This window comes from Gopherus flavomarginatus, chromosome 6, assembly GCF_025201925.1.
Source record: "Gopherus flavomarginatus isolate rGopFla2 chromosome 6, rGopFla2.mat.asm, whole genome shotgun sequence".
Taxonomy (NCBI): domain Eukaryota; kingdom Metazoa; phylum Chordata; order Testudines; family Testudinidae; genus Gopherus; species Gopherus flavomarginatus.
The window spans coordinates 38,264,424-38,291,828 of NC_066622.1; the positions used below are offsets into that span (position 1 = coordinate 38,264,424).

At 42.7% G+C, this 27,405-nt stretch overlaps 1 protein-coding gene across 3 annotated transcripts in view; it reads right to left on the reverse strand.

The window, feature by feature from the left end:
* PPARG (peroxisome proliferator activated receptor gamma) overlaps nt 1–27,405 on the reverse strand; it is a 112,856-nt gene that overhangs the window by 37,309 nt on the left and 48,142 nt on the right. For 2 of the 3 annotated variants that reach the window (XM_050957834.1, XM_050957832.1), the window contains 2 exons: nt 7,419–7,646; nt 4,731–4,900 (listed from right to left, as the gene is read on the reverse strand). In XM_050957834.1, coding sequence (XP_050813791.1) covers nt 4,731–4,900; nt 7,419–7,638 — 390 coding nt within the window. In that variant the 5' untranslated portion in view covers nt 7,639–7,646. Of the gene's footprint in view, nt 1–4,730; nt 4,901–7,418; nt 7,647–18,707; nt 18,746–27,405 lie in introns of those variants that run through there. The other variant, XM_050957835.1, reaches the window with a different exon arrangement.

Consider the following 27,405-nt stretch of genomic DNA (forward strand, 5'->3'; position numbering starts at 1 on the left):
TTGAAGCCTTATGGGGTTGAAACACAAGCAGAAAAAATATGTTGGTTTACATGGTTGTTTAGACTTTAGCATCCATTCTAAATTCTACATATAGATGTAAGTTTTTTGCTGGTTAGGAACAATGTAAATAATATCCAATGAATGCATATGTATGATTTTTAAAGAATTACATTACATTGTAGCAATAGGACAGTCCAAAGGCAGTGTATTTCTTAAGAGATTATTGTACTTGCTGGATTAGACTAGGATTGTCTTTGACTAAGCGCACATGGCATGTGCAATATTTGCCGATAATTAAACTGCTGGTCATATCTCATAGTTTAGAGTCGTATTCTCAGATCATTCATATGCAGTTTATTTTAATAAGGCATGTCCAAGTTTATTACAGTTCCTTCCTTGTTACAGCTAGTTTTTCTCACAGCTCAGTTGTAAGCACTATGCTGACTTCTTATTTATATATTTCACTGTGACCGTAAGTAATGGATAATAGATGTATTCCTCTTCTAAGGGTTTCTCGTAGATTCACAATGTAATCTTTAGAGATTTTGCTTAACACCAGAGCAGGTCTGTACCTCTGTAATCCCCTATTACTGAGGACAGTGTAGCCCTACAGCACTCACTTATCCCATAGGTCTTGTACACTCTAAACATAGCTGGCATCAGTGGGTGCTTTGAAAGAGAGTCAATGAATTTTGAAAGTCATAGGGCTTGATTCACCAATGCCCTTTGATCTTGTGTAGCCATTTACAACTGTGCAAAGTGGGTATAAAATGCAAATCAGTGTAATATAGACTGAATATTAAATTACCTAGAGATTGACTAAAAAATTAAATTGGGTAAGAGCCTGATTTTGCTTCCATTAGAATACATTCAAATTTTATGAGTGACTTCAATGATAGCAGAATTGGGACCCAATCTCTTTTCATTGACCAAACTGAGAAAAATTTGAAAAATAAATCAACAGCATAAATAACAAAAAATAAACTAGATTTTAAAATCCTTCCAATTTTAATATAAAGTTCTGTTTTTGCTATATGAAGAGCAATTTGTTTCAAATACATCATTTTTTACATGACAGTGCCCTTTTAAACAGAACACATATCTCATATTTTACTGAGTGATTCTTCAGAATCTCACAAGACCATACTTCTGTATCCTTTGTGATCCAGATGGTTTTGCATAGAATCTCCATAGATAGTAATTCCATGCTCAAATTATAAGAATATAGCAGTAGGGACATATTACCAACCACTTGACCAGGATGGTGATAGTCACTATGAAATGCTCAGGGAAATTAGAAAGGCTATTAAAATAAAAAACTCAGTAATAATGAGGGATTTCAACTATCCCCATAATGACTGGTACATGTCACCTCAGGATGGGATGCAGAGATAAAGTTTTTTGATACCTTAATTCACTGCTTCTTGGAGCAGCTAGTTCTGGAACTCACAAGAGGAGAGACAATTGTTGATTTAGTCCTAAGTGGAGCACAGGATCAGGTCCAAGAGGTAAATATAGCTGGATCACTTGGTAATAGTGATCGTAATATAATTCAATTTAACATCCCTGTGGTGGGGAAAACACCACAGCGGCCCAACACTATAGCATTTAATTTCAGAAAGGGGAACTACACAAAAATGAGGAGGTTAGTTAAACAGAAATTAAAAGGTACAACACCAAAAGTAAAATCCCTGCAAGCTGCATGGAAACATTTTAAAGGCACCATAATACAGGCTCAATTTAAATGTATACCTGAAATTAAAAAACATAGTAAAAGAACCAAAAAAGAGCCACCATGGCTAAACAAAAATGTAAAAGAAGCAGTGAGAGGCAAAAAAGCATCCTTTAAAAACTGGAAGTTAAATCCTAGTGAGGAAAATAGAAAGGAGCATAAACTCTGGCAAATGAAGTGTAAAAATATAATTAGGAAAGCCGAAAAAGAATTTGAAGTATAGCTAGCCAAAGACTCAAAAAGTAATAGCAATTTTTTTTAAGTAAATCAGACGCAGGAAGCCTGCTAAACAACTGTTGGGGCCACTGGACGATCAAGATGCTAAAGGAGTACTCAAGGACGATAAGGGCATTGTGGAGAAACTAAATGAATTCTTTGCATCGGTCTTCACAGTTGAGGATATGAGAGATATTCCCAAACCTGAGACATTGTTTTTAGGTGACAAATCTGAGGAACTGTCCCAGATTGAGGTGTCATTAGAGGAGGTTTTGGAACAAATTGATAAACTAAATAGTAATATGTTACCAGGACCAGATGGTATTCACCCAAGAGTTCTTAAGGAACACAAATGTGAAATTGCAGGATTACTAACTGTAAATCAGCTTCTGTACCAAATGACTGGAGGATAGCTAATGTGATGCCAATTTTTAAAAAGGGCTCCAAAGGTGACCCCAGCAATTACAGGCCGGTATGCCTGACTTCAGTACCAGGGAAACTGGTTGAAACTATAGTAAAGAACAAAATGGTCAGACACATAGATGAACATAATTTGTTGGGGAATAGTCAACATGGTTTTTGTAAAGGGAAATCATGCCTCACCAATCTACTAGAATTCTCTGAGAGGGTAAACAAGCATGTGGATAAGGGGGATCCAGTGGATATAATGTATTTAGATTTTCAGAAAGCCTTTGACAAGGTCCTTCACCAAAGGCTCTTAAGCAAAGTAAGCAGTCATGGGATAACAGGGAAGGTTCTCTCATGGATTAGTAACTTGTTAAAAGATGAAACAAAGGGTAGGAATAAATAGTTTTCAGAATGGAGAGAGGTAAATAGTGCTGTCCCCTAGGCATTTGTATTGGGCCAAGTCCTATTTAATATATTCATAAATGATCTGGAAAAAGGGGTGAACAGTGAGGTGGCAAAATTTGCAGATGATACAAAACTACTCAAGATAGTTAAGTCCCAGGCAGACTGTGAAGAGCTACAAAAGGATCTGTCAAAACTGTGTGACTAGGCAACAAAATGGCAGATGAAATTCAATGCTGATAAATGAAAAGTAATGCATGTTGGAAAACATAATCTGAACTATATGTATAAAATGATGGGGTCTAAATTAGCTGTTACCACTCAAGAAAGAGATCTTGGAGTCATCATGGATAGCTCTCTGAAAACATCCATTCAATGTGCAGCAGCAGTCAAAAAAACAAACAGAATGTAGGGAATCATTAAGAAAAGGATAAATAATAAGACAGAAAATATTATATTGCCTCAATATAAATTCATGGTATGCCCACATCTTGAATACTGCATGCAGATGTGGTCGCCCAATCTCAAAAAAGATATATTGGAATTGGAAAAGGTTCATAAAAGGGCAACAAAAACTATTAGGGTATGGAATGGCTGCTGCCTAAGGAGAGATTAATAAGACTGGGACTTTTCAGCTTGGGAAAGAGACAACTAAGGGGGAATATGATAAAGGTCTATAAAATCATGACTGGTGTGGAGTAAGTAAATAAGGAAGTGTTATTTACTCCTTCATAACACAAGAACTAGGGGCCACCATATTAAATTAACAGGCAACAGTATTAATAGGCAGTATTTTTTCACACAACACACAGTCAACCTGTGGAACTCCTTGCCAGAGGATGTTGTGAAGGCCAAGACTATAACAGGGTTCAAAAAAGAACTAGATGAATTCATGAAGGATAGGTATATCAAGGGCTACTAGCCAGGATGGGCAGGGATGGTGTCCTTAGCCTCTGTTTTGCAGAAGCAGGGAATGGGTGACAGGGGATGGGTCACTTGATGATTATCTGTTCTGTTCATTCCCTCTGGGGCACCTGGCATTGGCCACTGTTGGAAGACAGGATACTGGGCTAGATGGACCTTTGGTCTGACCCAGTAAGGCCGTTCTTATGTTCTTATGCATATTTGTGTGGACACATAAAGAAGGTATGATTGCAAAGGTCACCTGATACCACATGTGAAACGAGGTGAGCATTGGGATTTGTATATCACATTTTAGCTATTATTTAAACAATGTTTCTCCTTTCCCTCCCCCTCACCTCCTTTCATAACTCAGTGCTGGTTTCATAGTGTGGCTTCTCCTTGTACTGTATGAAAAACTGTAATAAAATAATTTAAAAAAAACCTATCCAGGCTTGCTAAACAAAAACCAAACCAAACAAACAAAATCTCTACTCCTAGAGCAAAGATCAAATGCATGGGAGAGCTAACTGAGAAACTTTGGATTCAGAGCACATTTGGGAAAGACTCCCTATTTCTGAGAATTCACACAGAGTTCACAGCTAATCCACATGCTAACTGACATTAGTGATAAACACAGGAGAAATCCTGGAGGAATAAAATGATGCACCATCTGTCAGGGTCAGAGAAATAGCTGGGTTAAAACTAAAGGGGACATTACTAAGTTAGCCAAACTTATATTAATTAGGACAGAAAATATATGATTTCATTCCTGGAGAAAAAGAATAACAATGGTGAATCTACTACTCTACACACATTCAGTGTTAGAACAGTTCTACTTGACACAGCTGATATGTTAATTCCATGGCCATTGGACCTTCAGCATATCTGAATATAGTGTTGCTGTCCATTAATACTCTATTAAAATCAGTAGAATGGAATTCTTTTTCTAGGGACATTCAGCAGCACAGCTAAGGTGACCAACCTGGAATACTTGGCAGCAGTCAAGAAATGAGAATGTGGAAATGATAGAATGTTCTTATTTCAGGCAGACATTATTGGGACAACCCACCTTACAACCTTCGCATGCATGCACACCATAATGAAATCCAGAAGCCTTGTCCCCACATACTCTGCATTCTATAGCCATGAGAGAATTGGAGGTCTCTTCAGGAGGTTTATTGTACAACTGAACTTTTTCTGAAAAATAAGGTGGGGAAGGAGGCTCCATTTTGATTGCACCTGCATATGTAAGAGATTTAAAAAGATTATTTTATCATCTGTTTTAAAAGGTACAATAAGATGTCAAGAAATAGTGACCAATACTTTCATTATAATAACCACAGTAAATAGGGTCAAAATTCTCTGTCCTGTATAATTGTAAAATAATGATAAACAGCTGTAAATATTAACTCATTAAAAGGCTACAAGCCACAAGCAGCCATCTAGTAGGTTGTGAATGAGGCTGAACAATCTTGAAGATGGCAGGGTCTGGTGCAGAAAGGGGCTATAGATCCAGTCTTTAGATTGGTAGTGCAAAATTGGTTGAGGTTGGGGACATCATTGTCCTTCATAGTGGGGACTTCATATTTATTCCGACATAGTAGCCTTCCATTAATCTTCCTCCATCCCTCACTCCGCAAAGGGTGTGTGGTACTTACAACAAGTTTAGGGCAGCAGTAGCCCTGGGAGGCAGGGATTGGAATCCCTAACAAGGTCTAAAAAACAACTACTCACTTGAGCTACTCAGTTGGATAATTTGGTCAAATAAAGATTATGCTGGTGTTTTAGAGCCACGTAGCTCTCAAGAAACTTACCTCTGTATTGGGAAATATAGTTCAACCGCAGAGGCAGGTTACTGTTACTTCTGGCCCTTCTGAAAATTACTAATTAAAGTGCCCTTTATAATTTTAAAAAAGTTTAGCAAATACAAACAAATATGGCAACTCTTCATCAATCTACAGAGTTGGACATAAAAATGAAGCATTGATTTTACTAGATTATAAACTCATAGCAATATTACATTCCAGGAATAGGGAAACAGAACAACAAAGCAATAAAGATAATATAACAATAAAGCAAAAGCTTTCTTTTCAGTGGCAAACCCAGTATATGCTGTATGGATTAGACTCACATTCATCAAGCTAAGTGTGTTATACTATTACTACTTTCTTTCCTAAGAGTTACCAAGGCTGTAATAATCTTCTCATAATGGTATAATTCCTATTCTCCTAATCCAATAAACAATCATCTTTGTGGTGCTGTATCTCTGCATGAAGCCTTGTCTGTGTGATTCCATTTTGCCTGCATCTTGTTTGTTTTATGTGCTTTAGTGACAATGAATGTCTATGTTGTGTACAGACATCTCTTATCTGTCAGCTTCTGCTCACTGTGGGGTAAGCCATTACTTGCTGGTATTGTACAATAAAAGATGCCAATTGTTTCCCACAAAAGTCAAACAAGTACCTTTTTGCTCTCCCTGCATGGAGCAGACTCATGCCTACTGTTACTTTTGCACTTTACTTTGTGTGTTTACTGTTCGCATTATGTAAAATTTCTAGGGATGAATCCAGTCTCCAGTGCCATGCCACAGTAACTTTGATGGGTGCTGGGATGATCAATGGGAAGTGCAGAGAAGGGTAAGAGGGAAGGAGTCCAATCCCAGGCTACAGAGAGACAGCCTATTGGCTGGAGTAGTTTCTGCTTCCCTAGCAGGTCCTCTAGAGGAAGTGGAGAGGGGCTGAAGGGTATATGTGTGGATGGATGAACTAGAGAACTTGCACATTGACAAATCTTCCAGCCCCTCCTTCAAAACAGTCCTGTGTGTTGCTGTGCAAAGACCCTTTGGGGTGCAAGTCCCTGTACTGCACAGATGGGCACCCCCCATTTTGAAGAGTCCTCCAAATCTTGCTCCCCACCGCACAGTAGGACCTACCAGTTCTGCTGCCAAGGGCTTCCAGACTTGCACACTTAGGGCAGGATTTGCCACTTGATAAATAATTAATTATAAAAAGCATAAGAACTGCATTAACAGGAGGCATATGGCCTTAAGCAATTTTTAACACAGTTTTTATGACAGAGTTCCAACTCACCTTATGAACAAAAGAGACAATCTTATATAAATCAGGAACTCTGGATGTTGTTGATAAAGAAGTAAGTCATTCTGACATCATTTTAAAGTATTACATGGGGCCGAATCCTAAAGTTCTCTCAGGGCAGTCAACAAACATTTGCCTGGCCCATTGGCCTAAAAGATCAGTGGTATGATTGTCAGCAGGAGTGGGGTAACCATGTCCTTAGGGACAAGTCACCTCCCTTCCAGATGGTCAAAGTTCCATATGGGATTTTATTCATCATTGTGAAGCTAGGGGCAGCTTTGTTTACATGCAACAATACAAAGGGAATGCTCACAAAACTCCAAGGGCCTGTCTACATCAGGAATATCTATGTAGTCATACTGGGGCAAATGTCTCTAATGTAGACAAGCTCGAAATCCACGAGCCTGTTAGCCAGTTTGGGATTCAATGGGTGTTCTTAGCATATTATGTAATATGCTAGGAAATGCTAGCCAATTTATAAAATGTAGGACATCTAATTTGCTTGGTTTTTAAAAAAGTTTCAAGGACATTTTACTCCAAGGGTATCTGGGAGAGGGAAGCTCTGAAACAAATTCTAAAAATTCTTTTGTGGAGGGTACACTTCCCAGAGAATTAAACAATTCGAATTCGGACAACCTGAAAAGTAAAAAGAAACTGCATACTTTGGCATTCCTGGAGCTTGGTATCATATTTGTAATCAATGGCTGTCTGGTCAGTTCTTGCAAGAGGAATATCTTCATAGTGTAGTGAAGAAATACTAGAAAAATCAACAGTGGTAAAGGGCTTTATGTCGAAGGAATGAGAGTGATCTTCCATGGCAGACAGATCCACTGGGCTAATTCCAAAATTAATGGGCCAAAACGGCATTTCTGTGTCGACCATTGTAATCCCTGAAAGAAAAAAAAGAAACAGACATTTAAAAAACTGCTTCTTCTCCATCCAATGAGGACTCAGTAGGCTCACATAATTCATGTTACTGTTAGGTGAATAATCTACACACAGATACATACAAGATACATAAAATAATTACTTACTTTAAATTATTAAGAATAGCTAAATGACACACATCCTGCTTTTATATTTTAAAAAATATTTATACCATATGGAGGCCTTCAAGTTCTTACAAAAATGGATATTGCTAGTTTAAAGAAACATGGGACATGATTCTCATGTTTCATCATTTTTTACACTTTGGTGGAGTTATTATTGATTTACACCAAACTACATGAGAGCAGAGTTATGGTGGTTTTGGTCTGCATGAGTTAATTTCTAACATTATCAGGCTCTAAATTGATTTACTAAGTATTCTGCTATGTTTGAGAATCCAAAAATCCTAACAATTTAAAAATATATAATTTTATGCTATGAAAAATATATTTGATATCAATATTATAGTACAAACAGCAGGTAGGAAGTTTTCAAAAACATCTAAGTGATTATGTCCCACTGAAGGCACTTTGAAAATTTTATCCTACATCCTCACAACCATGGCTCTAAGAAACTTCTTATTATGAGCTTCCATACCCCACTATGTTTCTGGGTCTCCATATTTTCTCTTAAGTTTTAATAAGAAAGGCCCAAATCAAAAGTCTACATGTGTATAAGCCCTAAACAAATTCATATTTAGTTCTCAGTCCAAAAACCTGCAGTTTGTCCTCTTCCTATCATGTGCTGAACCAAATTCCTTGATTTGAACACCTCTGAATTCCAAAGAAGTTAGAATTCCAATCTGAATTTTGCACACTGGGCCCTATCTCTACTTTTTAGTGAGTTATAAAAAGATCTTTAGATTAAAATTAGAATGAACATCATGAAATTACAATAAAGTAGTCAGCATGGTATTTCATTTGGACTTGAGACCCATTAAAGTATATAGACTTTAAACTTTTATGTAATATGAACTTGTTTGACTTGGTTTACTTTGAACCAACTAATACTACTCTGTCATGCTGCCAAAAAGACTGTTGCTACAAAATGGATATCATGGGTGCTGCTCTTCAATTTAGAGGAAACAATATGTGTTTCACAGATTGTCATTCTTTGCTGATGAAGGCTGCTAGTTTTGCAGGTCTCACAGACCCGCTTGCTTGCCTTTCTGTACAGCAAGCACTGACAGTATGTTTATGCTTCTTACTCCTAAACATTAGATGAGAGGGCAGATGGTGTAACAGTAACTGATACATTAAGTAGTGCCCTCCTAACAGCAGGTGTTCAAGAATGAATATTTAGGCAACTCCTTAGCAGTTTCCCCAATTCCTTTCCCCAAAGTCTTACAAATTGCATGGGACAGATATATGGACCCTGATTCTACTCTCAGTGAAAGCAGGATTGTGCCAATGGTAAACAAAGAATTTCTGACTAATTTCTCCAAGCCAGAAAAACCTTCTGAATATATAGTCCTGGCTGTCAAAATGTTTGATTGGTTTTAAATGGTTCCCACAAAAATGTATTCTTCTTTCAGTGTGTATGGGATCTATACATGGAAATCTATCTTCAGATCAATAGGGGCATTCTATCTTCATTTTAGTTACACAGATTTCCAGATAAAAGCGTAAAAATAGTCCAACGAAAAGAATGATCACTTGTTTGTTTGGCTACCTGACATTTTTTTCTTAGTTATAAATCCGTTCCTTTAATCATTCCTGCCCACTTTAAAAAACCCTTAACACATGCTTAGGGCCCTACCAAATTTATAGTCCATTTTGGTCAATTTCACGGTCATAGGATTTTAAAAATTGTAAATCTCGTGATTTCAGATATTTAAATCTGAAATTTCACAGTGTTGTAACTGTAGGAGTCCTGACACAACTCTGAAGGTAGCAACATAGAAGTAACAGTGGCATAGTATCCTTACTTCTGCACCGCTGCTGCAGATGGGGTGCTGCCTTCAGAGCTGGGTGCTTGGCGGCAGGATGGCAATAGGACGACCACCCTAAAATAACCTTGTGACACCCCTCCATGACCTTCTTTTGGATCAGGAGCCCCAGTATGAGAAACACTGGTCTCCCCGTGAAATCTGGTCTTTTGTGTACTTTTACCCTATACCACGGATCGGCAACCTTTAGCACGCAGCCCACCAGGGTAAGCCTGCTGGCGAGAGGGGCCGGTTTGTTTACCTGCTGCGTCTGCCGCATGTGGCCACAGTTCACTGCGTAGGCCAAGGGATGTGCTGGCAGCCGCTTCCTGAAGCCCCCACTGGCCTGGAGCAACGAACTGCAGCCAGTAGGTGCCATGATCGGCCGAACCTGCGGATGCGGTAGGTAAACAAACTGGCCCAGCCTGCCAGGGAGCTTATCCTGGCAGGCTGCGTGCCAAAGGTTGCTGATCCCTGCCCCATACCATACAGATTTCACGGGGGAGACCAGATTTCACAACCGTTTTTTCATGGATATAAATTTGGTAGGGTCCTACACATGCTTACCTTCAGCTGCATGCTAACTCTAACTCTATTCAGTAAAGTACTTAAGCACTGAAGAGAATGAGATTTAAGCATATGCCTAAAATTAATGGGATTTAACCACATGCTTAAAATTAAGCACAAATGTAAGAGATTTGCTGAACAGAGACAAGCTCATGCATGTGCTTAAAGATAAGGATATGCTTAAGTGCATCACTTGAATCAGGGCATATGTATGTAGAACTGCCATCGAACTGTTGCATGCATGATTGAGGTTAGTGTTCAATAGAAAGGATTAAAATAAACTCCAAAGTCTCCACGTACCACTCATAAGCAATGCAAGAATATTCACACAATTTTAAGGGGGCACTATGTAGTGCTTTCAAGCTAAAGAGCTTCAGTTTGCAAATTGCTACAAGCTAATCAAATTTAACAGTGGCTATATTTTTATGCTGTAACACAGTACATAGGCATCTCCTGAATTTAGGAAAGTGAGACAAGCATTTAGTTTTATGAATGTGACCATTCTCAAAATAAGACCACATGTGCTACCAAAACAGACCAGCTTCTATGTTTGATGACAATCCTGGCCTGTGTGCCATTTCCTTTTTGTCACATTTTGAGATCTCAATAGGAGAATACTCCTTACTCTTATAAACAGCTCTAGGGTTCATAGACCAAAAAGCATATATGGTTCAAGAAAGAGGCTGCTCTTTCAAAAAATCTAATAAATATGTGATGTGTACAAATATTTCAGGACTGAAGATACTGCATTCATGCCCCCTGAATTGTTTCTTTAGTTTTTTGTGTGCATAAAATTTCTCATCCTCCATGAATATGAAGAATATGAGTCACATGCATTCATGATACACGACTACCAATGCAAACTTACTACTATGTTGAAAAATGCACATGATTATCCACTGACTGGCTGTAGTGCAGTGTTTCTCAGCTGGTAAGGATGGCTTCTCCCACCTCTTCAAGGAAAGGTCAAAACTAGGGTGACCGTATTTCCTTATGCTGAATATGGGACACTTGGTAAAATTACTCATATTCTAGTGAGTTCAACGGCAATCAAATCAGAACTATGCAGTACAAACATTCAAATTAACATCAAGTTGACTGAGCCCCTGTTAAAAAAGAAATACTGTGTAGCTGGATGCTTTTTATATATCTTCTTATCTTTAAGGCTTTAGGATTGTACATGGGGAGAGGTGACACACACACACTCCCGTACACCTCTCTCACACAGAGGGGTAACTGACAAACCCGAGTCTCCCTGCCCAGCGCTCTCCGCCTTCCATGCCTGGCTGGGCCCCCAGGATGGACCCTCTCCTGGTACGGGATGGACCTGCCTCTCCTGGTACCTGGGGCCATGTCTTCCCAAGGCAACACATGTGGGGGGGAGGGACACGAAGGGTCACATGCCCCCTGTGCCCAGATGTCTGTCAGGTTTCACATCAGAACGTGGCCAGCAGCAGCCTTTCGGCACTGTGCAGGAAGGAAAGGAAGGGAGCTGCTTCCAGCTGCAGGGGAGGAGGAGGTGGAGAAGGGAATACCTGGCCTGTGTCTTTGCAGAGTTCATCTCTTCCCTTCCCCCACATCGGTGGCTGTAAGCAGCTCCGGTCCCTTCCTGCCTGCACAGTGTTGAAAAGCACCTAACACCTCCAGGCTGCTGCTGGCCACTGACCTAACCCAGCCGCCTCCTGTCCCCTCGCTACAGCATGGGTAGGAAAGGGTTAAACTCTAAGGATGCATTGTGCACCAGGGCCCAGAGAACCTGCCTGCAGGAGCTCCAGCGAACCAGGCCAGAGAGGTAGCTCAGCAGGTGAGGGTGCCTAGGGGAAGGGGCGGCCCCGCACTCCCTAGGGCTAGGACCCAAGGCAGGGTGTGTGTGAAGAAGGTGCTATGGAGGCTGCAGAGTTGGGGCACAAACAGTCTGGAAATCGCTTCCCCCTGCCATTTCAGAGCTTAGCTGAGGGGTGGAGAAGCTTCCCCATTTCAGTGCTGTGTGGGGCTTTGGCACATGCAGTGCTTAGCTCCTCCTGGCCAGTGCACTGGACCGGAGGGTCTTGGGCTTTCCCGGGGCACCAGCCCAGCCAGAAGCAGTGGGAGGAAGGAAGGAGCCTGACGTCCAGGCTGTTGATAAGCTCAGTACTTAGACTAAAGGCTGGTTCTCCACACAGCACCGTGAGTGGGACATGCCTTGCTGGAGGGGGATATGGAGGAGCCGCAGGGCGTGGGGTATGATGGGGCAAAGCAGGGGGAGAACAGCAAGAGCGGGAGCACATAAAGGGCCAATGGGTGGGCAGCAGAGGTAACACATAACCGGCCACTGCCTGGTGCCTGCCTGCAATTATCAGTTACCACAGCTCACAGCCAGAGCAGGCCAGAAATGGGACAGAGGACAGGGCTCTGCTGGCCAAGAGCCAGCATGCAGCGGGGGATGCACTGAAGGACCAGCAGGGGGAGCAGCTGGCTCCACATGCTGCAGCTTGCCCCGCCACCAGCCTTGCACACCTACCCCCATTGCTGGCCACTGGACCCACCCCACTCACCGCTGGTGGGCAGGCAGCTGGCGAGCAGGGATTCGACCAGCAGCAGGACCCGCCAGTACTGATGAGGGGGGGAGACAGAAAATATGGGACAATTTGCCAGTTTTTAAGAAAAAGTCGGGACACCTGCAGGAGGGCTTAAATACAGGGCTGTCCCTTTAAAAACAGGACTTCTGGTCACCTTAGTCAAAACAAGCCCAGGAATATGCTTTCTTTCTGTTTTTGAGAACTTATGCATAGAAAACTCCCTTTAATTTCAAAAGGAATTACATGCATGTAGAGGCTGTAGGATCAGGCCCCTATAAATTCTGGAATGGAAACTTGTAGACAAATGAACGAGAAACATTTCTGACATAAAGCTTAAAAAACCCTAATATTTCTTAGCTAGGACATGTGTTACTTGAGAAATAAAAGTGTTCAGCGTTATCCTCAATCTTCATAGCTAATAAGAGAGGGGAAAAAAACCTTGGGAAAATAGGTATTCTCCTTTTATCTGCAGGTAGAAACAGGGATGGTAGAGCCAGCATATTCCTAGCACAGTCTGCCAATACTATCAGAGCACCTTCATAACAAAACATTGTTTCCAGCCCTGAACTATTAACTTCTGCTCATTTTATTAACTTTTAAGGTAAGTAATGCAAGTTAAAAGAAGTAGGCATTAATTTTCCCTCAGTATAATGATCATTTAATGTAAAAGGGTGGGCTCCATACAAGCTAGTCTTTTCTGACTATTTGTTTCTTTAATTTTGTCTTTGTAACACAAAATTTTCTCTGTGTGTTGGAAGGAATTATTTGTACATCAAGAACCAGGGAAGGAAATGAATAGTGCAGGGCTAGGCAACCTATGGCACGGGCCGAAGGCGGTACGCAAGCTGATTTTCAGTGGCACTCACATTGCCCGGATCCTGGCCACCGGTCCGGGGGGCTTTGCATTTTATTTAATTTTAAATGAAGCTTCTTAAAAATTTTAAAAACCTTATTTACTTTACATACAACAATAGTTTAGTTATATATTATAGACTTATAGAAAGACACCTTCTAAAAACGTTAAAATGTATTACTGGCACATGAAACCTTAAATTAGAGTGAATGAATGAAGACTCGGCACACCACTTCTGAAAGGTTGCCGACCCCTGGAATAGTGGGTGCAAGGATTGGTTACTATAGGTAGCAATTCCTTTTTTACCACTCTTATTTTTGCTACACAAGGGCAGTAAAACCATGGATTATTGGCCATTTACACGCATAAGGGCCTGTAAACGCCACACCCTTTGTAGGTCAAGAACACATGTTCTGTACTCAAGATTTCTTCATACAACTAGGAGGTTTCACTAAATCATGCCAATATGCATCTGTATATATATTTTCTATATTACAGTTGCCTCAAAGGGCCATATTGGTTACTCTGGTGTACAGTAATTGTATCATATACAGTATGTCCATAGACTGCTGTTTAGATCTAAGGCCACGTCCACACTACAGAGTAAAATCGAAATTAATAAAATAGATTTTATAAAACAGATTTTATAAAATCGATTTTACGCGTCCACACTAGGGCACATTACTTCGGTGGTGTGCGTCCATGGTCCCAGGCTACCATCGATTTCCGGAGCGGTGCACTCTGGGTAGCTCAGTAAAAGAATGGGACCAATAACTTCGATTTCCGTCCACACTAACCCTAAATCGATTTAGTAATATCGATTTTAGGGTTACTCCTTTCGTTTAGCTGGAGTACAGAAATCGATTTTAATACCCCTTAAAATCGATTTTAAGTGCCTTGTAGTGTGGACGGGTACAGCGTTACATCGATTTAACGCTGTTTAAATCGATTTAACTCTGTAGTGTGGACCTGGCCTAAGGGTCTGATACTTAACTGAAATTGGTGGAACTCCTCACATAAGCAAATCATATTAAAAAGGGTTTCCAAGATCAGGCTCTAAATTTCTTATTCTCCTTCCACTGAACACAGCTAATTTTGCCCATGCCATTAGTTCAAATGAAGAAGCCACTGACTGAGCCTAATTTGCTTGCACATTACCTGCAGAATATAGTGTTTCTATTTCTGTCAGATCAAGTATGCAAGGGTTCATGAGATTAACTGTTGCACTTACCCACAGCCAGGAAGCATTTATCTCAGGAAGGCAGTATGTCTCCCTGACCTTCCCTATGCTCAGGGGAGAGTACAAACTACTACAGACCTTTAACGTATGCAGCATATTCTCCAACAATATGGCTAGCCAGTTCCATTGGCCAGCATACTGGGGAGGGGATAGAGTAGTGGCTTCTGCCTATTTTTGCCTGTGTCCACTCCACATCCTTTCCAGAGTTGTTTCCTGAAAACCATCTTGGTAGCAATCTCTGCACTTCTCCAAGTGCACAGGCTACCATTCCAGCTGGCTCTTTTGCAGGTTGGGCAAGGACTTGGGAGTGGCTCTTTACATTCTCCTCCTACTGCATGGCTGTGTAATTAGCCACAATTGACCCCCTTGCAATTATGCACATATGCTGATTTCTGACTTGTTGGATGAAAAAATGCAATGTTATCTATCTCAAAAAGTTCAACGCAGCTAAATGAATCTTCAGTGCACTGGTCTAAAGTATGCTGTACAGCATAAATATCTCAGGCTTCAAATCTATCACAGGAAGCGTTTTGTTTTGTGCCCTGTATGGCTGTTTTTGTATTAGAGCCACATCTATTAAAGAGTTATGAACATAAAAAATAGCTAAGCTCTGATGACCCCAGAGCCAGAATGATTACAAACGTTTCAGAATTATTCACTGTTTCAGATTTCCTCATTATTTTATCTCAAAATCCAAGCAGCAGTGAGTTGTTCATCATGTTTGAAAATTAAGAATCCTGTTCACACCCGGGAGCTGAACATGGTTTGGTTGTTATTTTAATTGCCTGATGACTTAGTACAAGGATACTCAGTTTATTTCAGTAAAATTATCCGTTACACATATGAACATTAGAAACAAGGTGAATTCTACCAATGGATGGTAAATTGAACAAAAAATTATGAGTGATAATGTCAACCTCATATTTATATGATCACTGAACTCCAAAATGTTTGTTAGTACTATCTGATATTTGTTTGACAATTAATTTATGAAGACACATAACTGTATTTAATTTTTCTTACTTTTTTGTCTTAATTTTTTCCAATAAAAATCAATTAAAAAGGGTTTTACTGCAGCCTTTTTAATGGCTCTGAGTCATTTTTCCATCAACTAACAATGACTTGAGGACAACTTTATCAGTCAGATCCTCTGGAATTCTGGGGCACTGTCATAAAGCTCACAGAAACTTGTGTGGCCCTCCAGGCAACACAAATATTTGTCATTAAGTGGTGCAAATTTTGATTTGTAGAAATTTGTTTTCAGCCAGTATAGGACTGTGGTAGCAAAGGCAATACCACTTGCACAAAGGCAAATGAAAACGCTCACACATTCAATCATAATAAAGACTAGAAGTGAAAGGGAGAGTGCTATGAAGTAACTAATTTATACACCAGGAAGTAAAATGAGGCACATGAACTCATCTGACATTTGCTTGATTGAGCTGTCAGTCTCTATAACGTTAGGAACAGCCTGGATGACAATCTACAGTTGATTTGGTGTGACTGAGGAAAGCAGTCATTCACTCACTCTAAGAAATTCCATTCAACAAGAACTACAAATAAAATCAGTTTAAAATTTCTTATGAGGGCAATTCAATTTTTCAATATTAAGCCAACAGTAAATAGAAGATATAAAATAAGAGATTACCATGGTATGGAAAACATTTTGGATCACAAACTACCCCTTACTATAAAACAATGCTTGCTCTCAGTTAACCTGAAAGGCTTGTTGCACTGCATTCTACACATTCTCTTTCCAAACAGACAAAGCTATCAAAATGTGACCCTAGAGCTGTTTAATGAAATAGCCAGAACATCCTACCCTAATACAGGTTACACAAAAACAGAAGAGGAAAAATTCAAAAAACCTCTGGGACTTGCAAAGAGTATATTAAAAACTAGCTGGTTGTACATATAGATAATTATATACAAATACACAGACACACACATATACATATATTGATTAAATTAATATAGTTGTAATTTTTAACTGAAATATATTTCATGTAGCAGTTTGCATTTCACTTCATATGACTAATGTATATTTTATAAAGAAAACGGATAAGCAGCAACCCTCAGAAGTTAATGGGAGTTCTGCCAATGATTTCAATAGGAGCAGGATCAGATGCTTAATGAAATCATTTGACATATGTAGGGAGTTACAGTTAAAATGGTCCCTCTTTCTTTCTGAGAGAGCCACAGTCATTCTTAGCCTTTAATGAGTATTTAGAGCTTTTGAAAAGCGTCAGTTTTGCATCTCTTCATATTTAATTCCTTTAGCACACAACAGGAGCAATGCAAGCTTTCACACATCACTCTGCCAACACTCCTCCACTCTAACTGCAGGCACCATCTCTTATGAAGTAAAAAGCCTCATTATTTTCATAGGAGGAGAGAGAATGAGGCAGAAGACTGCAAGAAAAGAAAGGATGGTTAAAGCAGTTGAATGCCACATAGGGCATGGCTATACTGGAGAGTTGCAGCGCTGGTGGTGGGTTTACAGCGCTGCAACTTACTCTGTGTCCACACTTGCAAGGCACAGCCAGCGCTGCAACTCCCTGGCTGTACACCTGGTCTGCTTGGGGTGTAACGATTGCAGCGCTGGTGATGCAGCGCTGCTCGTCAAGTGTGGCCACCAAAAGTGCTTTTATTGGCCTCCAGGGTATTAGGAGGTATCCCAGCATACCTTTTCAGCCAGTCTGCTCATCAGTTCGCACTCTACTGCCCTGGGCTCAGGTGACCCGCCCTTTAAATGCCCCGGGAATTTTAAAAATCCCCTTCCTGTTTGCTCAGCCAGGTGTGGAGTGCAATCAATCAATCAATCAATCAGTAACCATGCCTCCACGTGCCAAACGAACCCCAGCATGGAGCACTGGCGAGTTGCTGGACCTCATCAGTGTTTTTGGTGAGGAAACTGTGCAGTCACAGCTGCGCTCCAGCTGTAGGAATTATGATACCTATGGGCAGATATCAAAGTCCATGCTGGAAAGGGGACGCGGTGCACTGCAGGGTTAAAGTAAAGGAGCTGTGGAGTGCCTATTGCAAAGCCCGTGAGGGAAGCCGCTGCTCAGGTGCTGCCCCCACGACCTGCCATTTTTACAAGGAGCTGGATGCGATACTTGGGGGTGACCCCACTGCCAATCCGAGGACCACGATGGACAGTTCAGAGCAGTGAGAGGAGAGGGAGGTGGGGGGGGACGAAACCGAGAGTGAGGGTACTGGGGTGGGAGGAGACACCCCAGCGTCCCAGGAGGCATGCAGCCAGGAGCTCTTCTCAAGCCAGGAGGAAGCTAGCCAGTTGCAGCAGCTGGAACTTGTTGGTGAAGAAGAAGCAGAGGAGCGTGTTCCCAGTAAGCAGCTTTTATTTTCAGGATGGAAATGTTTTGGGAGAGGAGCGGGGGTTATGGCTGCATGCATGTATGCCTAGATGTGGAATGGCCCATTGATGTGGTGTATCACGTCTCGGTAATCGGCGTCTGTAATCTCTTCAAAAGTTTCTGCCAGAACGTGGGCAATGCGCTTGCGCAAGTTTATAGGGAGAGCCACTGTGGTCCTTGTCCCAGTCAGGCTAACACGTCCGCGCCACTGTGCTGCGAAGGATGGGGGGCCATTGCTGCACACAGGCAAGCTGCATAGGGACCAGGGCGGAATCCACATTGCTGTAGAAGACCCTCCCGCTCTTCCCAGGTAACCCGCAGCAGCGAGATATCTGGCAGGATTAACTCCTGTGTAAAATGTAGGGATAGCATTCAGTGCAGTTCCCCCCATGCTGCTCTCTGCCTTCCCCAATGCACAGAAACCCCAGTGCAGCCCTGACCCAAGCAGTTCCCCTTCCCAGGTGAGCCGCGGCAGTGAGAGCACTCATTTCCCATTACTCACCATGTCTTCACTACTGTGGCCTCTCTGTGCTGTGCTTGCTATGTGTAAACTATGGTACAATGAGACTAAAAACTCCTTCACTGTGATTATACACAATGCAGCCTCTGTAATAAATGTTTCCATTTTTGTTTTTTTTTTTAATGACAGTGTCCTTGACTACTAGTAACATACCGGCCCTATCACAGACTGCTGAAAAGCTACAAAACCTGAGGAGGAAACCAAGAAAAAGCAAAGAAGATTTGGTGAAAGCAGTTATGAATCAGTCTGCCAGAGAGAGCAAGAGGCTTCAGGACTGGAGAGAAAAGATTCAGCAGTGGAGTGAAACACAAAGCAGGAGAAAGGAATTGGCTAAGAAGAAAAGCACTAAGCAGCTGATAAGCCTCCTGGTGCGCCAAACGGACTGTATGCAGTCACTGGTAGCCATGCAGGCAGAGCACTACCGTGCTGCCCACTCCCCATCCCGAAGCTCTCTCCCTTGTGCCCCAATGTCAGCTCAAAACCCCCTTCTCCAGCAACCAGGTTCTTACCACCACCAGCTGCCCCCAAAACCTGTACGTTCACCTACCAGCCCTGAGAACTACGACCCTTACCCTCTGCACTCAACCCCTATCACCATGCAGCATTTTCATCCTGAAGTGCAGCAGTCATTGCACAGCACTCCAGGCAGGACATATTCAAACCTCTGACTGTACAGTTCACCACCCTACCCCCCTGCCCTTTTACTTACTTTCTTTTCGATAAATGATTTCTTTGCTTTTAAAACAGTTTTTATTATTGCAGAAAGTGAGATACCGTATCCCAAGAAAAAAACAGGCACTGCAAATCATTGTAACCACTGCACTTCACTCCCGAGCAAAGCACCAAACATTACTGTTGGCTTTCAGCCTCAAATTGCTCTCTTAAGGCATCCCTAATCCTTGTAGCCCTGTGCTGGGCCTCTCTAGTAGTCCTGCTCTCTGGCTGTGCAAATTCAGCATCCAGGCGTTGAACCTCAGAGGTCCATTCCTGACTGAATGTTTCACCCTTCCCTTCACAAATATTATGGAGGGTACAGCACGCGGATATAACCACAGGGATGCTGCTTTCCCCCAAGTCTAGCTTCCCATAAAGAGATCTCCAGCGTCCCTTTAAACGGCCGAAAGCACACTCCACAGTCATTTGGCACCGGCTCAGCCTGTAGTTGAACTGGTCCTTGCTCCTGCCAAGCTTCCTTGTATACGGTTTCATGAGCCAAGGCATTAATGGGTAAGTGGTGTCTCCAAGGATCACAATGGGCATTTCGACGACCCCTACTGTGATCTTCCAGTCTGGGAAAAATGTCCCGGCCTGCAGCTTCCTGAACAGGCCACTGTTCCGAAAGATGCGTGCATCATGCACCTTTCCAGGCCATTCTGTGTAAATGTCAATGAAACGCCCACGGTGATCCACAAGTGCCTGGAGAACCATAGAGAAATACCCCTTCCGATTAACGTACTCTGATGCCAGGTGGGGTTGTGCCAGAATAGGAATATGCGTCCCATCTATCGCCCCCCCCACAGTTAAGGAAACCCATTTGTGCAAAGCCATCCAGAATGTCCTGCACATTCCCCAGAGTCACGGTTCTTCTTAGCAGGATGCGATTAATGGCCCTGCAAACTTGCATCAACACTATTCTAACGGTTGACTTTCCCACTCCAAACTGGTTCGTGACCGATCGGTAGCTGTCTGGAGTTGCCAGCATCCAGATTGCAATAGCCACCCGCTTCTCCACTGACAGGGCAGCTCTCAATCTCTTGTCCTTGCGCCGCAGGGTGGGGGCGAGCTCCTCACATAGTCCCATGAAAGTGGCTTTTCTCGTCCGAAAGTTCTGCAGCCACTGCTCGTCATCCCAGACTTGCAGGATGATGTGATCCCACCACTCAGTGCCTGTTTCCTGAGCCCAAAGGCGGCGTTCCACGGTGCTGAGCATGTCCGTTACTGCCACAAGCAATTTAGTGTCACACGTGTCAGGTGATTCGATATCATCGTTGGAATCCTCACTGTCACTTTGGAGCTGAAGGAATAGCTCAACTGCCAAACGTGATGTGCTGGCGACATTCATCAGCAAAATCCTCAGCAGCTTGGGCTCCATTTCCCACATAAATCGTGCTGCACAGAGACTCACAATGGCGCCAAACTGCTGGGATGTGAAGCGATGCACCACAGGGCGTTGGGACAGGAAGTGGAATGACCCGCACCCATCCGTCCCCTTCCCACAACCCACGGCCCCAAAATGGGACAAGGTGCTCTGTGGGATAGCTGTCCACAATGCACCACTCCCAACAGCGCTGCAAATGCTGCAAATGTGGCCATACTGCAGGGCTGGTAGCTGTCAGTGTGGCCACACTGCAGTGCTGTCCCTACACAGCTGTACGAACACAGCTGTAACTCCCAGCGCTGCACACCTCCAAGTGCAGCCATACCCATAGAAGAATTCAGTTCTATCCTTGCCTCTGCCATGGAGTTACTATCTGGTGCTGGGCAAGTCACTTAAGCCAAAATTTTTGCACATGTTCTCTAATTCTGTGTTTCTTGTTTTCTGGGTCCCCAACTAAGACAGTTGGGGCCCGATTTTCAGATGTGCAATGTTTGCACAGCTATAACCAAAGTTAATGGGAGCTATAGATACTGAACCATTCTGGAAACAAGGTATTGTAGTCTGGAGAAATGCGTACACACTTGGAAAACAAATGTTCTTGTGTTCTGATCATAGTTTTTCTAATGAGTCACTGTATGGCCTTGAGAAAGTTACTTTGCCTTTCTGCCTCCATTTCTGCATCTACAAAATGGTGATACCAATATTTAGTATGGGTCTCATTTACCCATCTGTAAAACAGAGATAATAGTATCACTGTTTTCCTGTTATTTGTCTTGTATATTTAGCCTGCACGCTCTTTGGCCAGGGACTGTCTCATACCATGCATTTGTACAGTGCCTAGTACAACTGGGCCCTGAACTTGTTCAGGGCCTTTAGAAACTACCATAATAATAGTGATGTACAAAGTTGTTCATTGCTGCCTCTTGCCCGTTCAGTTCGTCCTGGGGTGGCTGAGAACAATGGGGCGAAGCTAGTGCACAGCTCCTTGATTTGTTGCTGTTGCAGACGTTCCAGGGTTGTGGAGAGGTTCACCTCTTCCACGCACCCGTCTTTTTTCCCTTCGTAGTAGACACTGTCAGGCCACTCAGCATCATCTCCTCCCTGGACTGTAAACTGACAAACCTGTAAGTCCCTGGAATAAAAAGGCTTGAGAGAATTAACATGGTACACTCTGGGCTTTAAGGAGGAATTGGGAAAGGCTATGAGGTAGTTAACAGCTCCCAGGTGCTCTTGGACCGTGAATGGCCCTTCCCATGATGCTTCCATCTTATGGGCCTGTTGCGCCTTCAAGACCTTAACCTGGTCTCCTACCTTGAAGGAACGCTCTCTGGTATGTCTGTCATACCAGGCCTTTTGCTCTTCCTGAGCATCCTTTAGGTTTTCTTTAGCAAGGGCTAAAGAGTGTCGGAGGGTGCTTTGTAAGTTGCTTACAAAGTCCAGAATATTAGTCCCTGGAGAAGGCGTAAACCCCTCCCATTGCTGCTTTACCAACTGTAATGGCCCCTTAACCTCGTGGCCATACACAAGTTCAAACGGTGAAAACCCTAAACTGGGATGTGGTACAGCCCTGTAGGCAAAAAGCAACTGCTGCAACACTAGGTCCCAATTATTGGAGTGTTCATTGACAAATTTATGTATCATGGCCCCCAAAGTTCCATTAAACCTTTCCACCAGGCCATTGGTTTGATGGTGGTACGAGGTGGCAACCAAGTGGTTCACCCCATGAGTTTCCCACAGTTCTTTCATGGTCCCTGCCAGGAAATTAGATCCTGATTCTGTAAGGATGTCGGAGGGCCAACCTACCCTGGCAAAAATGTCTGTCAGGGCCAGGCACACAGCTTTAGCCCTGGTGTTGCCTAGAGCTACTGCTTCCGGCCATCAGGTAGCAAAGTCCACGAAAGTCAGTACGTACTGCTTTCCTCTGGGTGTCTTTTTTGGGAAAGGACCCAGAATATTCACAGCTACTCGCTGAAATGGGACCTTAATTACAGGGAGTGGCTGGAGAGGGGCCTTGACCCGGTCTTGGGGTTTTCCCACTCTTTGGCACACCTCACAAGACCGGACATACTTGGCAACGTCCCTGCCCATCCCCTCCCAGTGGAAGGACTTCCCCAACCGGTCCTTGGTTCTGTTCACCCCAGCATGGCCATTGGGATGATCATGGGCTAAGCTTAAGAGCTTTTCCCAGTACTTAGTTGGAACCACCAACTGTTTTTGTGGATGCCAGTCTTCCTGGTGTCCACCAGAAAGAGTCTCCTTGTATAAAAGTCCTTGTTCTATAACAAACCGGGATCGGTTAGAAGAGCTGAGAGGCGATGGGGTGCTTCGTGCCGCCGCCCAAGCTTTCTGAAGGCTGTCATCTGCTTCCTGCTCAGTCTGGAACTGTTCCCTTGAAGCTGGGGACACCAGTTTTCCCTTAGACTGTGGACTTGGGCTTGGTCCCTCTGGAAGCGATGTAGGTGATGAGGTTGTTTCCGTCGCTGGTGAACCGCTCTTCGCTGGTGCACCAGGGGGTATTTCAGGCTCTGGCTGAGCCTCTTGGGTGTGGTTGTCTGCTGCTTCTGCCAGTTCAGGCTCGCTGGCACCCTCTGGCGTTGGGGTTGAAGATGTATTTGCAAGCACTGTCGTCAGTGCTGGCACCAGTTCTGGTGCTGGCTGCTTTTCCAGATCCTGGTCTGTGACTGGAAGCACTGTGGGTGTTTCAGTTGTTGGCATAGGATCCGGGTCCACTACCCCTCTCTGGGTCTCTGGTAACACAGACGGGGCCCCTGTGGACGGCTCAGGAACAGGAATGGGTCTGGAAGCTTGCCTGGTTTGGCTACGTGTAACCATTCCCACTTTCTTGGCCCGCTTCACCTGGTTGGCCAAATCTTCCCCCAGTAGCATGGTGATGGAATAATTGTCATAGACTGCAAAAGTCCACATTCCTGACCAGCCTTTGTACTGGACAGGCAGTTCAGCTGTAGGCAAGTCTACAGCTTGTGACATGAAGGGGTAAATTGTCACTTGGGCCTTTGGGTTGATGAATTTGGGGTCGACGAAGGATTGGTGGATAGCTGACACTTGTGCCCCCGTGTCTCTCCACGCAGTAACCTTCTTTCCGCCCACTCTCAAAATTTCCCTTCGCTCCAAGGGTATTTGAGAGGCATCTGGGCCTGGGGATTTTTGGTGTGATGGTGGTGTAATGAACTGCACTCGGTTGGGGTTCTTTGGGCAGTTGGCCTTTATATGTCCCAGTTCATTACACTTGAAGCATCTTCCAGCTGACTGGTCACTGGGTCGAGGTGGGTTACTGGAGACTGGTGAGGTGGAAGAATAGGGCGTCTGTGGCTTTCCTTGGGTTGTCGGTGGGGTCTTGTGCTGCCCTCGATTATAGGGTTTATTGTCGGTGTGCCCCCTGGGGTATTTGCTCCCCTTGACAGTAGGTTTTTTCTTTTCTGCCACTTCCATCCATTTGGCTCCAATTTCCCCCGCCTTGATTACCGTTTTGGGCTTTCCATCTAGGATGTACCTTTCTATTTGCTCAGGAACACCATCTAAAAACTGCTCCATTTGTATCAGGAGGTGCAGCTCGTCCAGATTGTTAACCTTTGCTCCTGATATCCAGGCTTCATAATTTTTTGCAATGTGGTAGGCGTGTCGGGGGAATGACACATCTGGTTTCCATTTTAGGGCTCTGAACCGCCAATGGGCATGTTCAGGTGTTATCCCCATTCTGTATCTGGCCTTGATTTGAAAAAGTTTATAATCGTTCATTTTCTCCTTACGCATTTTAGCCGCCACCTCTGCTAAGGGTCCACTGAGCAGTGGCCTCAATTCTACCATGTACTGGTCTTCAGAGATGCTGTACCCAAGGCAAGCTCTTTCAAAATTTTCTAAGAAGGCCTCAGTGTCATCATCTGCCTTGTAGGTGGGAAATTTCTTGTGCTGCGGAACCATTATTGGCGAAGGGTTGTTAGGATTGGCTGGGTTCTGTTGCTTAGCCTTTTCTAATTCCAGGGCCTGCCGGTGGGTTTCCCTCAGGAGTTCCAACTCTCTCCTGTGGGTAGCCTCTTTTTCTCTTTCCCTTAGCTCCATCTCTTTTTGCTTTATTTCTAGTTCTTGTATTTTTTTTTCATATCTCGCTTGTGCTCTGCGTCTTTGATTTGCTCCTCTGCTTCCATTTTTGCCTTGGAAGTCATGGTTCCTGTTTTCTTGTGTTGGGGTGCCCTCTGCTGGTTTACTGTCTGAATTACTGTTCCTCTGCTGCCTGCTCTGTTGCTAAGCAACAGAGTGTTTCTAACAAGCCTTCCCGAATAAAACTAGAACAAAAGGAAAACCTTCATTTGCATGTGTGTTCTGCTGGTGTAGTTGACTCACAGCTGGAGTTCTATTGTCTAACAAAAGACCCCTGTTAAACTTAGTGGCCCTTGCCTGAGGCCATTTCTATGCACAGCCAGACGGAGCAAGGAAAAAAAATTCTCTGGCTGTAGGTTTAAAAAAAACAAATCCTTCTCTCTGCTTACAAGCAGCTAACAGAGAAAAGAAAATTAATAATTTTACTGGCTTTTGGATTCTACTCTATCCCACTTCTGCCACCATGTCAAGTAAAATTCCCAATTCTGGACCTTAGCGTCCAAAATATGGGTACTAGCATGAATTCCCCTAAGCTTATTACCAGCTTAGATCTGATAGGCTGCCACCAACCAGGAATTTTTAGGGTCTGATACCCTCCGGTCCCCCCAAAACCTTCCCAGGGGACCCGAAGACCCAGATTCCTTGAGTCTCACAACAAAGGAAATAAGCCATTCCCTCCCCCTCCCTTCTTCCTCCCAGCTCCTTCCCGCCCTGGGAACACTAGGAGATCGCCTGATTCAACTTTTTTGAATCACCACACCGAGAGGAGTGTTACCTTCCCCCTCACCCAGAGGCAATACAAGCTGCGTGAATATAACACAAAGAGAAAATTTATCCTTCCCTTCTCTCCACCAATTCCCTTGAACCTTAACTAGGAGAAAAAAAAATTAAACAGGTCTTAAAAGCAAAACTTTTAATAAGAAAGAAAGAAAAAGTAAAAGGTTTATCTCTGCACTTTAGATGGTAAAAGTTACAGGGTCTTTCAACTATAAACAATAGAAAGAAACTTTCTCCAGCAGAAACACAATTTAAGCTACTTCCAGCAAGTACACATATGTAAATGAAAAAAAAAACAAATTAAAAGACTATGACCGCCTTTTCTTACTCACAATTCTGAATAGATAAGAGACTGTAGCAGGGAGATTGGCAGAAACCTGGTTGCACCTCTAGTCCCGTCCAGGACCCAGAGAGAACAAAGCCAAACCCCAAACCCCACAAACAAAGGCTTCCCTCCCATGAGATTTGAAAGTATCTTGTCTTCTGATTGGTCCTCTGGTCAGGTGTTTGGGGTCCCTGTTTGTTAACCCTTTACAGGTAAGAGAGAGACATTAACCCGTAACTATCTGTTTATGACAGGGCCTCTAGAAACTACCATAATAATAGTGATGTACAAAGTTGTTCATTGCTGCCTCTTATCAGCATAGCAGGCTTTACCTATAAGATAATATTTGTACGAGAAAATAAAGGGCTTTAGTTTGGGAAATAGCAAATTACACATATTTTTTCTATATCTTGAACAATAAATGGAACATGGCGAAATATTTTAAGCTATAATTTTAAAGAAACTACTGCATGCAATCTTGATTCCTCTTAATTCTAATAATCTGCCATTCTGAAGCTGAGACTAAAAGACTCCACAATAAAGGACTATTACTATTTTGTCCTCTCTTGCTGCAGTGTCAGTAGAGGGAGCACAATATAACTAATAAACCAATCTAGAACTCTGCTGACACCATCAATGATGCTGTTACACAAACAAGAAAGTACATCAAAAAAAGCCCTCTTTGCTACTGCTCTATGAATATCAATGTTTCACAAAATCACTGAAGAAAGAAATTTTATTTGTAAAGTTCAGTAAGGTTCAAGCTGCATTAGTCAAATTAAAAGTGAAAAGTTGTAAAGAATACTTTCAAAATCTCATAACAGGTTTTTAGAGTGACTCTTGGATGTGTAAGCATGCGTGTGAGAGAGAAGGGAATCTATTTTTGGATTCACGCACCCTGTTCATAGTTTTGGTAAAGTAGATGGGAGAGTCTGGGAGTGTAATTTATATTGATGAAGTATGTATTGAATTATATTATATTTATTGGCATTCAACATGGTAATTTAAAGAAGTCATTCAGAAAGCAAATTAGAAGTTAGGAACTGCTATGGTGGTGGTGAAAATTAGGTTTGCTTTAGTTAAGTAATGAACCAAGGGTTACCAACCTTTCTGCACTACAAACTTAAATGCTCTTCCCTGAGAATTCAGTACTACCTTTTAACATCCCTCCTCTGGAATTGTGTACTGAGTAGTGATGAAATCACCTAGGCATGCACCTTAGAACATGTAAGGTGCACTGTTCTGTTGTCTAAAGTGGGCTTGCCATTTTTATCATCAAGTGTGTATTCTTAAATAATAAAATATCTAAGAGACTAAAAAGTGAGGGTCACTGAAGAACACAGAAGTCAGACTTTAGGAGGGTT